The following is a 14,005-nucleotide window of genomic DNA, read 5'->3' on the forward strand; positions in this document are numbered from 1 at the left end:
AAAATATGTGCCATTGCTGCAAGTGCCCGAAGACAATCCTGAACAAATGAGACTGCCAAAAGGTATAGTAGCAGCAACCTAGTCTCAAATGCATCAAACAATAGCAAATGATGGGAGAGAGTAACCCAGAAATATTAACCAGTAATAAATAAAGGCAGTCTCAAACTGTGAGTCTCACCCTTCTTCTAAAGATGTATTTCCGAGGAATCTTCCACAGGAAGAGGAAGATAAGTGCTGTAAAGCAGGTTTACCACCATTCACCAATGGATGAGCTTTCAGATGCATGGTTTGATCAGCTAGCCAGGAGAATGCCTGCTTTGTTTTTCTATGGCTCTGCTACATTTTGCAGAGACAGCACAATCCCCTTGATACTGTAGAACCAAGGAGCTGTGTATGTAAAACTGTGTAAGCACAGCAGTTCCCAGCTGTGCTGCTTTCAGTGGTCATTCTTTACCTGCTGGGATCCATGGCCTTGGTGACACAGATAGGTTCCCTGCATGGTATTTACAGACTCAACACTTTTTTTTCCATTTTTCCTTTTTTTTTTTTTAATTTCGGAATATAGCTTAACACTGCATGTTTGCTTTAGATGCAGCCAAAGTTGGCTGTTAAGTATTTTGATTTTTAAATTTGTATTTTTTCTTATTAGAGTACCAATTGCTGTTGTCCCTTAGAACACTTGTGAAGGTTCAGGTGAGGCTTGATGGAATAGTTTTATTTTTTTGCCAGCCGCAAACATTCTTCATTTAAATTGAATGAATGTATAAGCCAGAATGCCCAATGGCACAAATGCAGTGTTTCAGGGAGAATGAGAGAGGTGCTCATGGTGCTCCAAGACAGGCAGCATTAAATATTTGCACTTTTGTTAAACATTACATGGATAAAAAATCTCCAGCAGTCTGAGGATACAGATAAATGCTGATGTAGCCATGCAGAGAAGGTAGAAGTCGGTGCTCGCTGGGCCAGCTGGCTTTAATGTTTGCTGTCCCCAAACATGCATTACAGCCATCTGCAAGCACACTCTGAGGAGGAGAGGTCCATGGCCATGAGCAGCTGCACTGCCAGATACACCTCCCTAGCTTATTGCCAGCTAGTGACACCAGTGCTAAGGCATCTCCTGAAGTGTGGTATGGCCTGCACTGCAGCTTTAGATTTTTGACCATGCAGCTTGGGCACCTGCTTCAACATGGTACTAAGAAAAGCAGATCAGAATAGGTAATTAACACATAACTGGTTTTTTGGGTTTTTTTCCCCCCACAAATGAACTTGGAAACAGTTCAGAAACTGTCCTACATTCAGAGCCTTGATTTGGTCACAACAGAGGAGAAACCCTGGGCAATGAACTCCACTGTGCAGGGCCAGCTAAAGCAGAAGGTAGCAGGAAAGAGACAGTGCTGTAAAGAATGATACTGCAAGCATTGGGGCTAATTCTGGATTCCCTCTATGACTCTGAGGTGAACCAAAACATGCTTCAGTACAGTGAGAAAACTGTCAGAGACACAAACACAAATTTTTTTGCTGTTCAGAAATTCATATGTATTAGCCTCTTGTTAAAAGTCAGCATGGATTGATTTTTGAAACTCTTTCAAAATGTGCTTCTTTTTGTTTCAACTATCCTTGTTATCATGAGGTGGTGGCTTGAAGAAGAGGTTCATCATCCTACCAGGAAGGTCAGCAAAGCTTCTCCAAGCCAGTAGCTGCTCCACCCCTGGGCTTGCTTCTGGAGACAGTAATGCATAGAGCATGCCTACATTGCTGCTTTGTTTTACACCTTAGTTCCTTCTTAAAAATATTACTCTAGTCCTACTATTTTATTCAAAATACTTTTTAAGAAGCTACCTAGCTCCTTTCATCAGCAAATACTCAGCATGCCTTGCCTACAGTCCCAACCATGCCCTGCTGCTTGCAATGCAGACCATCACTCTATAGAAAGGCAAAACTCTCTGTACAAAACTCTCCTGTAGTTCTGGGCACTCTGAAGGAAAAGTAATGGCACTGTCTCAAAGAAGCAAAATGTCAGTCTTAGCTGAGGAGGGACCTGGACAAAGTATTTGCAGAGCAGTCACAGCCACCCCACTCCAGACAAACATCCACCTGACAGAAGACAGATCTGGTGCAGATGTGAAACTCTGTTGGCTGGCCCAAAGCTGTCTTTGTGTCCTGTCCACAAAGACAGTACTTGAAATACCAAAATTCCCCATTGCTTACCTTGGCCCCAGACTCCAGCTGAGAGGATGCAGTGACCGTGGTGGAGCCGAGGGGTGGTGGCTCTGGGGCAGTAGTCAGAGTTAGTTTGAAGAATTTACCTAAAGTATGTCTTGAAGTCATACATGGTTGCAGTCAGATTTTCCCATTAATTGCTATTCTTGCAACAGAACTGAAAGGTCTGTCCAGCCCTGGCCTTCCAGTCAGCAGGGAAGGAAGAGGGATGCATGGAAGGTAAGCCATGCTGTTTTGTCATGGCTCACATAACTTTTCCTGCATTTGTTTCCCCACAAATATTTTTCTTAGCTCTGTTATTCCATTTGACAGAACCCACATGCTCATTTATAGTGTAGATGGAGATTAATGTCAGGAACTTTTTGTTTTAATGAGTCTTTAGTAACTTGCATAATTTGTGAGGCAAACATATACATTTCAAATGATGATAATAGGAGCTACAGATGATGAGTTGTATTGTGAAATTATCCGAGAGGAACATAGAGCTATGATTCACATGTCAGTCAAACATAATATGGTAGGAGTTCAGTTTCTGACTGATATTAAAATCATTACTTCAGGATAATGAATTTTGTATTTAATAATTTTAAAATGTATTCAAGATTTTCTCTAGTTTTCTTTTAATATTTATCTATGTAAAAGGCTATCTCAATTAGGGAAGCACAGTGAGAAACACAAAGAGATGTGCAAAATTGCTGTGTTATCATTTTCATATTTCAAAGCCTTGAAAATAATATTTCAGAATTAAAGCCTCAGGAAAGAAAGGAGATGATGCCGTTTTGTTTCATTCATTAAACTCTCAAAAGTTTCCTGTCTATGTATTTTATTTATTGAGTCTGAGAAGAATCAGAATTTATGTGTCAAATACAGAGTTTTCTGTGTTGTGTGGAAAGTAAACTTCTTAAATGTGGAAACAGATTTCTTAAATCTATGTTTATGGGCCAAACAAAAAATGTCCTAATAATCAGCCTGTACTTCATGGATTTGGCAGATGTTTGGAATAAATGTTAAGGTGTTTGATATTTGCTGGCCAAGTCATGTTTTTATCCAAGAGCCCTGTTGTTAATAAAAGAGTGTAATTTTAAACTCTAACTTTGAAAACCCTAGTTGTGCTAGTGGAAAGTTTGTCCATGAAAGTGTTACTGGTCCTAAGTAGTTATGTATTTTTTTTTTTTTTAGTAGTAGTAGTAGTAATGATTGGTTTACAAGAGACTTTAAAAACAGCATAAGACATGCAAACATATACTCTGGATGCACTGAAATCTCTCAGTGATCTGCTTCATTTTTCTTGTTAGCACACTTGTGAAAGAAACATAATTTTGCTCTTAGATCTAATAATACAAACACAGGTTGCGTGCAAAGTCATTCTGATCTGATGTATTGTGTTTATCCTTTCAAGAGAGACAACCATGTTGATTTTTGTCATTGATACTAAAGAAAACTCTCCCCTCCTGTTTTCACTTGGCTTGGACTGTTAGCACTGATGAATTTCTGTAAGCAGTTACACAGTGGCTGTTCAATGAGCCGTGCCTAACAAAGTAATAAAGTTTAATTAGCCCAACTTAATCTGACAGTGTGTTGCTGGCACACTGTCTGTCTGTACAGCTGGCTAGTGATGCATGCATGCATATGAAATAAAAATCACTCCTTGAAATTCTTCTTTGCTTCTAGTATTGTGTAATTGAATTTGAAGTTGTCTTCTATATTCTCTACTTTCCTCTGTACAATACAAAACCAGGTCTCAGTTAAGCAAATTGACATGTTCTTCAGTTTGAGTTTGATAGAGGCTATTTTCGAGCTACAAATTTCATATTAATGTTGTTTAATCACAGCAAAAGTTTGGATCACACAAGAAACCAAAATCTGTGCAGCCAAGACCCTAATCCCTAATACCTCTAACATGTAAAATTGTTTCAGGGTGAAAAAGCTCTGAGTACAGCACACAGGCTGCTTAAGACAGCATAAGGACTGCACAGAGATAATAATGGATTAAAGGTCACAGCATCTTCCTTTATACTTTGAAAATATGAGCTATACTTTTTTGTTTTCAATGATGTTGATGTTCATCATGCCTTACATGGGTTTACAAACTCAAAACTCTGAGCCAAGGTTTCATCAATGATTTTTGCTACAGACAGCTCAACCTACAGCTGTAATCAATGATAAACACTGAGTAGTGAGACGACAAGATTCAGCAGTCCTAGCTAGTGCAGCCTCAGTGTGCTTCCCAGCAAAATTCAGGAGGTCTTTGTGAACATCCTGTGAAGAAAGTGGGCAAATTTCATAGAAACAGAGGTTGGACAGTAAAAGTGTAAAGGGATGTTATTGATGCAGTGTCTCCCTGGGGGGGTTTCATCTGAGGAATCCCAGCCCAGGGACTGGAAACAGACCTCCCTAGTGCAGGGCAGGGAACGGGAAGTGCCAGAAAGAGGGTAAAAGGAAAAACCAAGGGAGCTGTCCTGTGCTTCTCTAACAAAACACATGTATGCACTTCATAATAAAATCTTGTTCGACTTTTGTCCAGCTGCGTCCAATGGCTTCTTGCAGCAAACTTATAATCAATATAACAGAGAAACATTAAAACTCAGGGATTATAATCAGACATTAAAACATATTCCTAAAACTGTCCCTCTATATAAAGCATTTTCCTTTCCAGGAAAACATCTTCATAAAGTGTCCCAGTGTGTTTTCCCCACAGGTTTTGTGCCTGTGCAGCAGAATCTTAGAATCAAAATCCAGGATGGAAGAAACCCCCAGAGGCCATCTAGTCCAGCCCTTTGCACAGAACATCAAGTTTCTCAGGTCCATGTCTCCAAGCAGGGGTTTTTGCAACCTCTCTGGACCACATCTTCCAGTACTTAACCACTGCATGCTAAAAACATGTTCCTTATTAGAATTTTTTACAATCAAACAGTTCTGTTCTCTGATCTTCAGTGTCTTCCAGCTCCAGCATCATACATATTTTTCATGATCCAGGGACTTTTGGGCTGTCATTTGCAGAGAAGCCATTGCATTTTCTGAGCTGAACCTTGCTAGCATTAATTGAGAGAAAACTTCCATGGATCTTCTTGCATTTATGTCAGGGGAGGTCTTTGTGAAGCCAAATCCACATGGATGCTTTATCTCCTCTCCTCATCCCCCCCAAAGAGGGCCTCACAAAAAGACTCAAAGGAGAAAATTAAATGTTCTTGTCACCTGCTATTGCCTAGATGTGCTTGTAAAGCCAAAATTGCTGGTGCCTACCTTCAGTAAAGTCAGGTTTTGACTACACTGCTGCTTTCCAGGAGATGTAGGTAATTTACAGATCTTGAGAGATACTATTCAGTGGAGTGATTGGTTAGTTTATGAAATTAAAACCCAGTCACACAGTGGACTTTTTATTTGCTGGCTGTCACTTACAAGATAATGAGAAAGGAAATTAATATCTGAGTGAGAAAGCATAATGAAAATTTCCCACCTCTGGAAAGAAAGGCATCAATATTTGTTACACAGGTTAATTTTATCCTTGTTCAGATCTATGAACTCAAAGACCAGAGTGAAAACAATGAGGAAAAAAAAAAATCTTTGAAGATATCTTTGAATATCTTTGAAAATATCTTTGAAGCAGTTTCTAAAGAAATATCGGAAGACCCAAAAAATCCACAGAGTTGCAAAAATAATTCCTCCTTTTCATACTGAAATGAATTATAGGACTTAGATCTCAGTGATCAGTTCAGTGTTGCCAGACTCCATGAATACTGAAGTGCTTAGAGAGGCTGTTTTCCCCTTAAATTTCTCTTGACCGTTCATCAGCTTTCCCCACCCAAAATCCACCTCCATCCAAGGCAGACCCATCACATCCAGCTGGAGTGTCTTGCAAAGAAAATGGACTTGGGCTTCTTGGGGCATCAAGGGAAGAGCATTTTGCAAATCAATGTTAGTAAGAAAAAACTAGATGAACAGATTTTGCTTTTAAATATAGATATAGAAGATATATCTGATTGTTCTTACTGCCTCTGAACTAGCTTGCTCTTTTAATCTTGCTGTGTTGAATTAAATTAAGATGTACATCTATGGTGCTTTCATCTGCACAGCAATACAAGTACAGAAAAAATACACCTTCTAAAAAAATAAAAATTAAAACTGTGTTTACCCCAGCTGTGTTTTTTGACTTCTCTTTTTCGTAATTTCTTCCTAGTAAAGAAACGGAAGTATTTCTTTAAGGAATCCCCATGTTATACTGTCCAAAAACTGGCCAAAAAGTGAGTAATTTCATATTGCAATAGGTCTGAGTTTCACTTATGAATCATAGCAGTGAATAAAATGAGTTGGAGCATGAACTAAAGACTGGGTTTAACCCTACTGTACCAGATGTACAAAGTAAAAAAGAGAAAGGGAGCCATCACCTCACTAAGCCTGGCAGGGAGCAGTCTTTGAGCAGATAATGGTGTGGAAATTGCTGGCAGTTAGAACAGATAGAAATGTCTCAGGAAAGGAACTGCTGCAGTGCTCTGTAAATGCTACATGGCTTGGTGCAGGGAGAGCCCCTTGTACTCCCAAAATAGGAAGAAGGAGCAATAAGTGTTTATGCCACATCAGCTGTGTGACAGGGTCAGCTCCTACACATGACCTTGCCTTGGGGAAAAAAGTTCAGGAAGCCAGTGCCAGAGACTCAAGGACATGTGAGAGTCAAAAGTCTAAAGCCTTATATATGCTCTGAAGTACATAAAAGACTATGCAAATGAAAGTGTCACAAAATGACATTGGAGTGGAAAGTTAACACAAGGGCAGAATGTTTATTCTGAGTGTTTCCAAGTTTTAAAGCCTTATATAGTTTTCTGCTTTTACTTGTTCCTTCTTTTATGATCTTTAACACTACTCAAAAATGCCTCTAGTTTTCTTCCAGTGTCTGTTGAATTTCACATAATTTGTAGATAACAGTTAAATCTATTTCCACCGTGGGTTTCTGAGCACTTAATTTACATTTTTAGCCTTTGTTTCCAGACTTCTGGTTCCTAAATATGACAAAAAATACAATTTTCTTCTATTTCCACACTGCTTGTTTTCCTTTTCTCCTTATTTCAATGTGTGCTGTTCCAAAGTTTCTGCCAAGTTGGCAATTCTTTTTCCATGGCTGTTAACCTACAAGAGGAGACTGCTTTCAGCCTTTGCAGAGACTGCTTTGATCCATACCATCCCTGATTTCCCTCAGGGCCTGCACAGGCAGTGCTGAGGCTGCAGCTTGCACGTGTGCATGGTTGCATGCAGTCCTGCATCACACCTGTGTATAGACACCAGTGCAGGCTGCATTAGAAGATGTCCTCTGCACTTTGTCCCTCGTGTGGCTCATCACACCAGCTCCAACCTCCAGCAATGGCCCATCACAGTACTTCATGCAACAGCACCAGCAGCTCTCAGCTAGCTAGGATAAAAGCCCTTCCCTGGTTACTGTGAGGTTTCTTGCTCACAGTACTCAGAGCCAGAGAGCCAACCAAGAAATAAAAACCCGTGGAAGAAGAAGCAAAAAAGAAGCAGACTGAAAGAAGAAACACTGTCCTGAGCAAACCATGACTGCAGTGGGTTTGTGACAACCTTAATGCTGACATTTTTGTGGGGGGTTGTGCAATCCTTTTGGGCTCGTTATTTACTACACAAATTTGCTGCACATTTGCAGTGAGAGGCATGCCCTGGTTTTTGTCAAAATGGAAACAAAACCAAGGCAAGACATGTATGGTTCCTACACCTGTCTGAAGATGTTTCCTTACCAAGATATTTTCTGGTCATCCAGTTCTTAAATCAGCTTCATTTTTGTCTTCCAAATAGTTAAGAGGCAAGATTACTTCTCAAAGTGAGGTGTGGTTGGCAAAATAGCACTCAGATATTTTTTCCTACTAACAAACAGAGACTATTGATCTGAGGTGCATGAGGAACAACAAACATAGTCTCTTGATATTTGCCTACAGAGTTATTTGTCATTGCAAAGCTGAACTTTGACAATTTATCCTGAGTTAGTCCTGAGATTTGGCAAGAAGTTTTAAATTATCTTGTGTAGAATAAATTTATCTGTATTTCACCTAGACCAAGTCCTTATATATTTAGAGGCATGAAGCCAACTACTTATTACTAAACACATAACATACTAAATACAGTTATGAGTGAAAAACTTTTGTCATTGATTTATGTGATTTTGAGGAGGAATTAAAAGCTAATATCAAGTGTTACCTCTCTGCAGATACACATGGAATGTTTTTTCTATTCCTTATTGGTATTCTTGTGCTGCAATTTACTCATATTGACAACAGTGATTTAATGTGAAAGAAAATAAAGATCTCCAAATTAAAAAAAAAATCTGGTTTAGAAATATTCACTATAGTTTTTATGTTATATTTTTCACAGACATCTTAAGAAACTAAGGCCTAAAATGTAATTTATAATTTTTTCTACCAGTTTGAGATAATCTGTAACAAAAGATTTAATCAATCTATAATTTACATTCTTTCTTTGGCTGTCTATATTTTAATAAGATGTGCTAAAGATTTTGATTTAAAATTTAAAGCAAAAGATAATATAATAATTTAAATATTTACTGCTTTGTAAGTGAAGTTATATTTCATTCATAACCATACAATTATCTACTGCAACTGGATTCAAGGAACCTTAAGGTAAGAAAAGGTACAAATGTCAATTCCCAGCCTGTGTTTACTCTGTAATAGTAATCCACTGCTAACATTTAGAAAAGTGACTTCTGAAATATTTTCTGTATTTTTTTATGTGTGTTTATGATAGCTTTAACCAATTTAACAGTCCCTAGGAAAGCTCTGCAGTTCCTACTGAGGAAGTGGAAGATTTTTGGAGTTATAATTTACATTCCTCCTTTTTTCTACCACAGTCTGTCAAGTCTAGCTGGAAAGTGAATACCGAAGGTGGCATCAGTTGAAACAAGAAATGACAGTGACAACAAATCTATGAAAAGGAAACTGGTGCTATGTCATACTCCATCGGGCTTTTATCTCAAGGCATTAGCAACAATTGTTATATTAGTAGAATAAAACAAAAGTCTTTTTTCTGCTATGCATTCCTTCCTTAATAGAATTAAAATTATCTGTACATCAAAGCAGCTTTCTTTTCTCCAAGCGGAGGCTTCTGCTGAGGAGGAGACAGGGGAAGGCAAGCTAAAACAGCTGCACTCATCAGCCCTTTATACTGGTGGTGTCCTCCAATGTTTCAGTCACTGATCCTGCAGTTTCATAACATGCTTGCTTACAAAACTTAAAGAAATTAATGAAAATGCACTCCAATATTAAAGAAATCTGCATCTAAGGGTATTCATCAGGGGTTACTGGATTAAACAGACAGGACTTACAACTTGCACCTCATTTTTCCTGTTTCTCCTTTCACATGCACACCCTGTGACTGTACAGCAATACCTACATCAGTTGGAGACTTTGAACCAACTGGGTACCCCACAGGAGCACGTCAGAAAGGGCTTCTTACAAAACTGGTGAAAAGTGACTTGTATTTCATTAACACTACAAGCTATATTCAGGTGTAGGCTGTGGGAAATCCTAGTGACTTTTGGACAAGGAAATACAGTTTTTGTGTTTTAAGGGATTAATAAGGTTTCTAAGGATAATGGTTGAAAGATGAGCACTGGCACAGAGTGGGTTGCATACATAAGTGTTTCCCTGGATCACAGGAATTGAGCCAGCGATGTGCATAATTTTTGTCAATCAGCCATTTTTCTGAGGGTTTACAATTTTCCCAATGAAGAGGACAGTGTGGGTGAACTTATCCAGAATCAGCAGGAGAAATGGTCTGTTGAATCTGACTCGAGGTGGGCGAGGAAAATCCCCAGATCTCCAGGTAACCTCCTTCACTGAGGCCGCGGCCGCCTCAGTGCCATTCTCATGAACATTCAGCATGGCTCTGTGGATCACCTGCAAGAAACAAAGCAAACAGCCTCCAGTTGACAATTCAGCAAGAAGAGAGAGCCTGTCACCCTCTTCATTTTTGCCAGCCAAAGGGAGCCCTGCCTGGAGCAAGACCGAGCAGCAGCAGCTTCTGGGAAGGTCATCACCAGTTGCTCCCATTCCCACCGCAGCACCAGCAGCCATCACACCACTCAAGCCATCCTCCTTCACTGCTTGTGCAGAGAGTAGCCCTCAAACTGCAGGCAGCCAAAGAGTACTCAAGATGACTGATGACAAGAAAATCTGGAAGCAAAGAAACCTGGTAATTTAGCTGAGATTCAATTTTGTCTTTGGCAGCTTCATGTATTATTGTGAATTTACCCTGTCATCTAGCCGAAAAAATAACTTTTTGAGAACACTAGAAGGGCAGGGATAACAGCCCTTTGCCCTATGTAAGAAGAATTAGAGGAAATTTTACCAAAGCTATTGCACTACATTTAGATAATTTTGTTTAGTAGCCAAAAGAACATTTAATTATATGTATGTTTTCATCCTCATCCTCCAACCATGACTTTCTAACCCCTAGTAAGTATGTTTGGCTTCAGGTTTATGAAAGACAGGGCTTTCTTTGCCTCCAGACTGGCAGCTATTGATGAATGAGTGATGCTTCAGAGAGACTGGGGTAAGCTTTTTCGTGGAATATTAATGTCAGGTTCCTGGGAACAGGCAAATCCTGTGGTTGCTTTCACATGCTGACTTACTTTTGAAACCATCAGTCCAGGCTCCTCAGTAATCCCTGAGAGATCAGCTTGTTCAGTAAACAGATTGACCATACCCATTTGTTTCACTATATTCTTCACATCATAGGTACCAGAAATACAAAATTTTGGAATGTGCAGGTGTATTTTTCTGTAACAAACAACACAAACAGGGACAAATCATCATCTAGACAACATTCCTCAATGGCTTCAGTATATTGACACTTCACATTTGTTTTTCTAATACTTACAGCCTTCTCTCAGGGTTCAGATAGCACTTCTGATCAGGTTAGCTACTTAATGTGGAGGGTAGGAACAAAATAAGTCAGTTCTAGCTCCTGCCTCTGCAGTGGGATTCGAGGAGTGGGGTGGAAGATAGAGCTGTACAGCTCAGTGGCAAACAGAACTATTACTGCCAGGTACAAGGGCTTTTTCAAAAGATTGCAGCTAGCTGACCTAAGGCTGTTCAAATATGCAACACCACAGAAATAGCTACAGTAATGGTGAATTAATCCACTTTCACACAGAATGCCCTCAGCATAACACCCAACAGCTACTCCATTATAGTTTCCCAGTGCTTGTATGAAACAAAGGTCTGTTGACTTCATCATGGTGCTATGTAATTTTTTGTTGAACCAGGAACTAAACCCAAGATGAATCCCAAGTTCAATGACCTATTTGTTCATGAGCCATAGCTCTTTTTCATTTTCATTTTCCAGCTAATTAAAGGGAAATTCATCATAGAGTCAAGTAAGTCTATACATTAAGTGTATAGAGTTCAGTCAAATAACCTGACCTTCAATGTTTTGTCTTGGTGAGATAAACACATGGTCACCTCTCACCTTAGCAAAAAGTCTTACCTGTCTTGGAGGGACTTTTCCCATTTAGTTACAGTTCTTTTCAAGAGGGCATCTTCTACCTGCTTCATCTTCCCTTCATCAGGCAAAACAAATAATGCTGCAACATCTCCATTGTAAGGTATCTGAACCAGCCAACAGGACAGCTCTTCATCAAAGTAATTTCTGTAGTAACCCTTTCGATACATCATATCAACTTTTACAGATGTGTTCTGATCCACAAAAAAGTCCTCCTCTTTTGTCTGTGCCATACTGAAGGGTTTCTCCCAATGGGCTTATGACAAAAAGGAAATGTATTCAGTGGAATACAAAGAGGAATGGCCACAGTGAATAAAACAGGACCTAGATCCACAGCCTTCCTTTCATTAGAGCAATATTCTTTTCATGTTACTGCATCCTCAGGTGTTACAGCATTGTATATATATATATATATATATATATATATATATAGGTGCTTAAAGACAATTACAGACAGATAATACTGAAAACAGCATCTTTCACTACAGCATGAGTCTGTGATCACATGACAAAATTAACCAAATTCAATAAAGATATTTAATTGAAAATTTCATTAAAGCAGGTGAGGATATATTTTTACTGGCAAAAAATATACATGGGTTTATAGTGATACCTTCCAGATATTGAGCATGATTTCCTCTATTTAAAATATTTAATTTTTTTCTCTTTTTGTTCTCTATAATAAGCACTATCTTTGTACTGTTTGATATGTCTTACCTTTAAAGAAGACATAGTTAATGAGAACCATTGCAGTCAGAGGATCAAGACTTTCCACTAGTTTAACTATTTTCCCATTTGTCTTTTCCTCAATATAACTGTTGATCTGACTCTCAGCACCAACAGAGTTGTTAAAGTCAGTAGAGAAGACTTCAGATTCATAAAAGCTCTTGACATCATCCAAAAACTTCTGTAGTGGCTTTAGTGTCTCCTCTATAAAAAGGGCATTGCCCAGGCTCAGCTGGAACTCACTATTTGAACGGTTCAGCATGTGGAGAAGTTGGCAAAAACCTTCATGTATTTTCTGCTCCTGAGTCTTTTTCAGGTTAAAGGCAAGCCCTTCCAAAATCTGTGTCAGTGTCACAGCCTTGGCACCAAGTGCCAGCATTGCAAAGGAAGCAGAGATGCTTATGGGTGAAAAGAAAATATTTTTGTCCATTGCTTCAGATGCAACCAGCTTGTAAAAGGAAAATGCAAAGTCAGCATTGCTGAGAACTAGTTTGACAAAGGTTTTGTTCTTAAGTGGAGAAGCTTCTTCCCACTGAGAAATATGTCCTGGATAATATGTACCTTTAGCATCACCCTGCTTATTACGGTAGCGAGGATGCTGATGACGCAGGGCAACAGTATGCAAACCAGCCAGCAATAAACACAAGGAGAAAGTGGTCTTCATTTTGCTTTCAACTGTTTCTGCAAAAGAAATAGACATGCAAAACACATCACGGAAACTAATTTGTTCATACTGTGTCCTCCAGTAAAGTAAAATGATGCTCTCAGAACATACCTATTCTCTAAAATCCCCCACACTTGTAATTCACATTTCTGATGCATGCCAGTGTTCCCTGGAAAGAATATACCTCCACTATTTATATATATACAGTCTAATTCTCTTTCAAAAGAGGCAATTTAAAACTTTTGAAAGTTTATTTTACTTTTAATAAACTTTTAAAAGTTTATTAAAGTATTATCTAATACTTTAATATTAGCATATTCTTTTAAAATTTGGAAATAATTGGAAGTGTATGACCTTTTCCCAAGAGTAACTGGCACGAGTTGGCTTCGTACTAAATACCACATGAAGGTTACTGCACCTTTGTTAGCCTTCCTCAATTCATCAAATAATTAAAGAATTAAATATGTATTAAACAAAAATGTGATATAAGCATAGATTATACTACCTAGAACCAAAACTACAAAATACTTTTACAGTTTCTTCAAAGGTGAAAGACTACATCACTAGTCTTTGTGGTATAAAAGTCTATAGTCATTTCAATTGTTTCCAAACCAAATTTATACTTTATTATGTGAAGTATCTTCTTTAGTATCACTTCTTTCTGGCTTTTGAAATGTACTGATTTTTTTTCATAAGAGGTATAGTCCCTATTTACATGTACAAAGGCACCACTCCCAGGCAACAACCTCCTCAAAATGAAGTGTAAGACATCGAAAAGAAAACTAAAAGGGTACTTACATTGCTACAGTCTGGTCTTGTCTGCTCATTCTTCCCTTCAGTATCATTAAACAGAGATAATCAGAGCACTCCGTT

At 38.6% G+C, this 14,005-nt stretch overlaps 1 protein-coding gene across 1 annotated transcript; it reads right to left on the minus strand.

Annotated features, from left to right (window-relative positions):
• Positions 1-3,026: 3,026 nt before the first annotated feature.
• On the minus strand, positions 3,027-14,005 carry LOC110481162 (alpha-1-antitrypsin). Its single transcript, XM_021549633.4, has 5 exons — positions 13,931-14,005; positions 12,460-13,149; positions 11,728-11,998; positions 10,871-11,018; positions 3,027-10,136 (listed from the first exon to the last, which is right to left on the minus strand). The coding sequence occupies exons 2-5, from the start codon at positions 13,130-13,132 to the stop codon at positions 9,930-9,932; spliced, it is 1,299 nt and encodes a 432-aa protein (XP_021405308.1). The 5' UTR covers positions 13,133-13,149; positions 13,931-14,005; the 3' UTR covers positions 3,027-9,929.

Source organism: Lonchura striata, chromosome 5, assembly GCF_050655825.1.
Source record: "Lonchura striata isolate lonStrDom1 chromosome 5, ASM5065582v1, whole genome shotgun sequence".
NCBI classification, from domain to species: domain Eukaryota; kingdom Metazoa; phylum Chordata; class Aves; order Passeriformes; family Estrildidae; genus Lonchura; species Lonchura striata.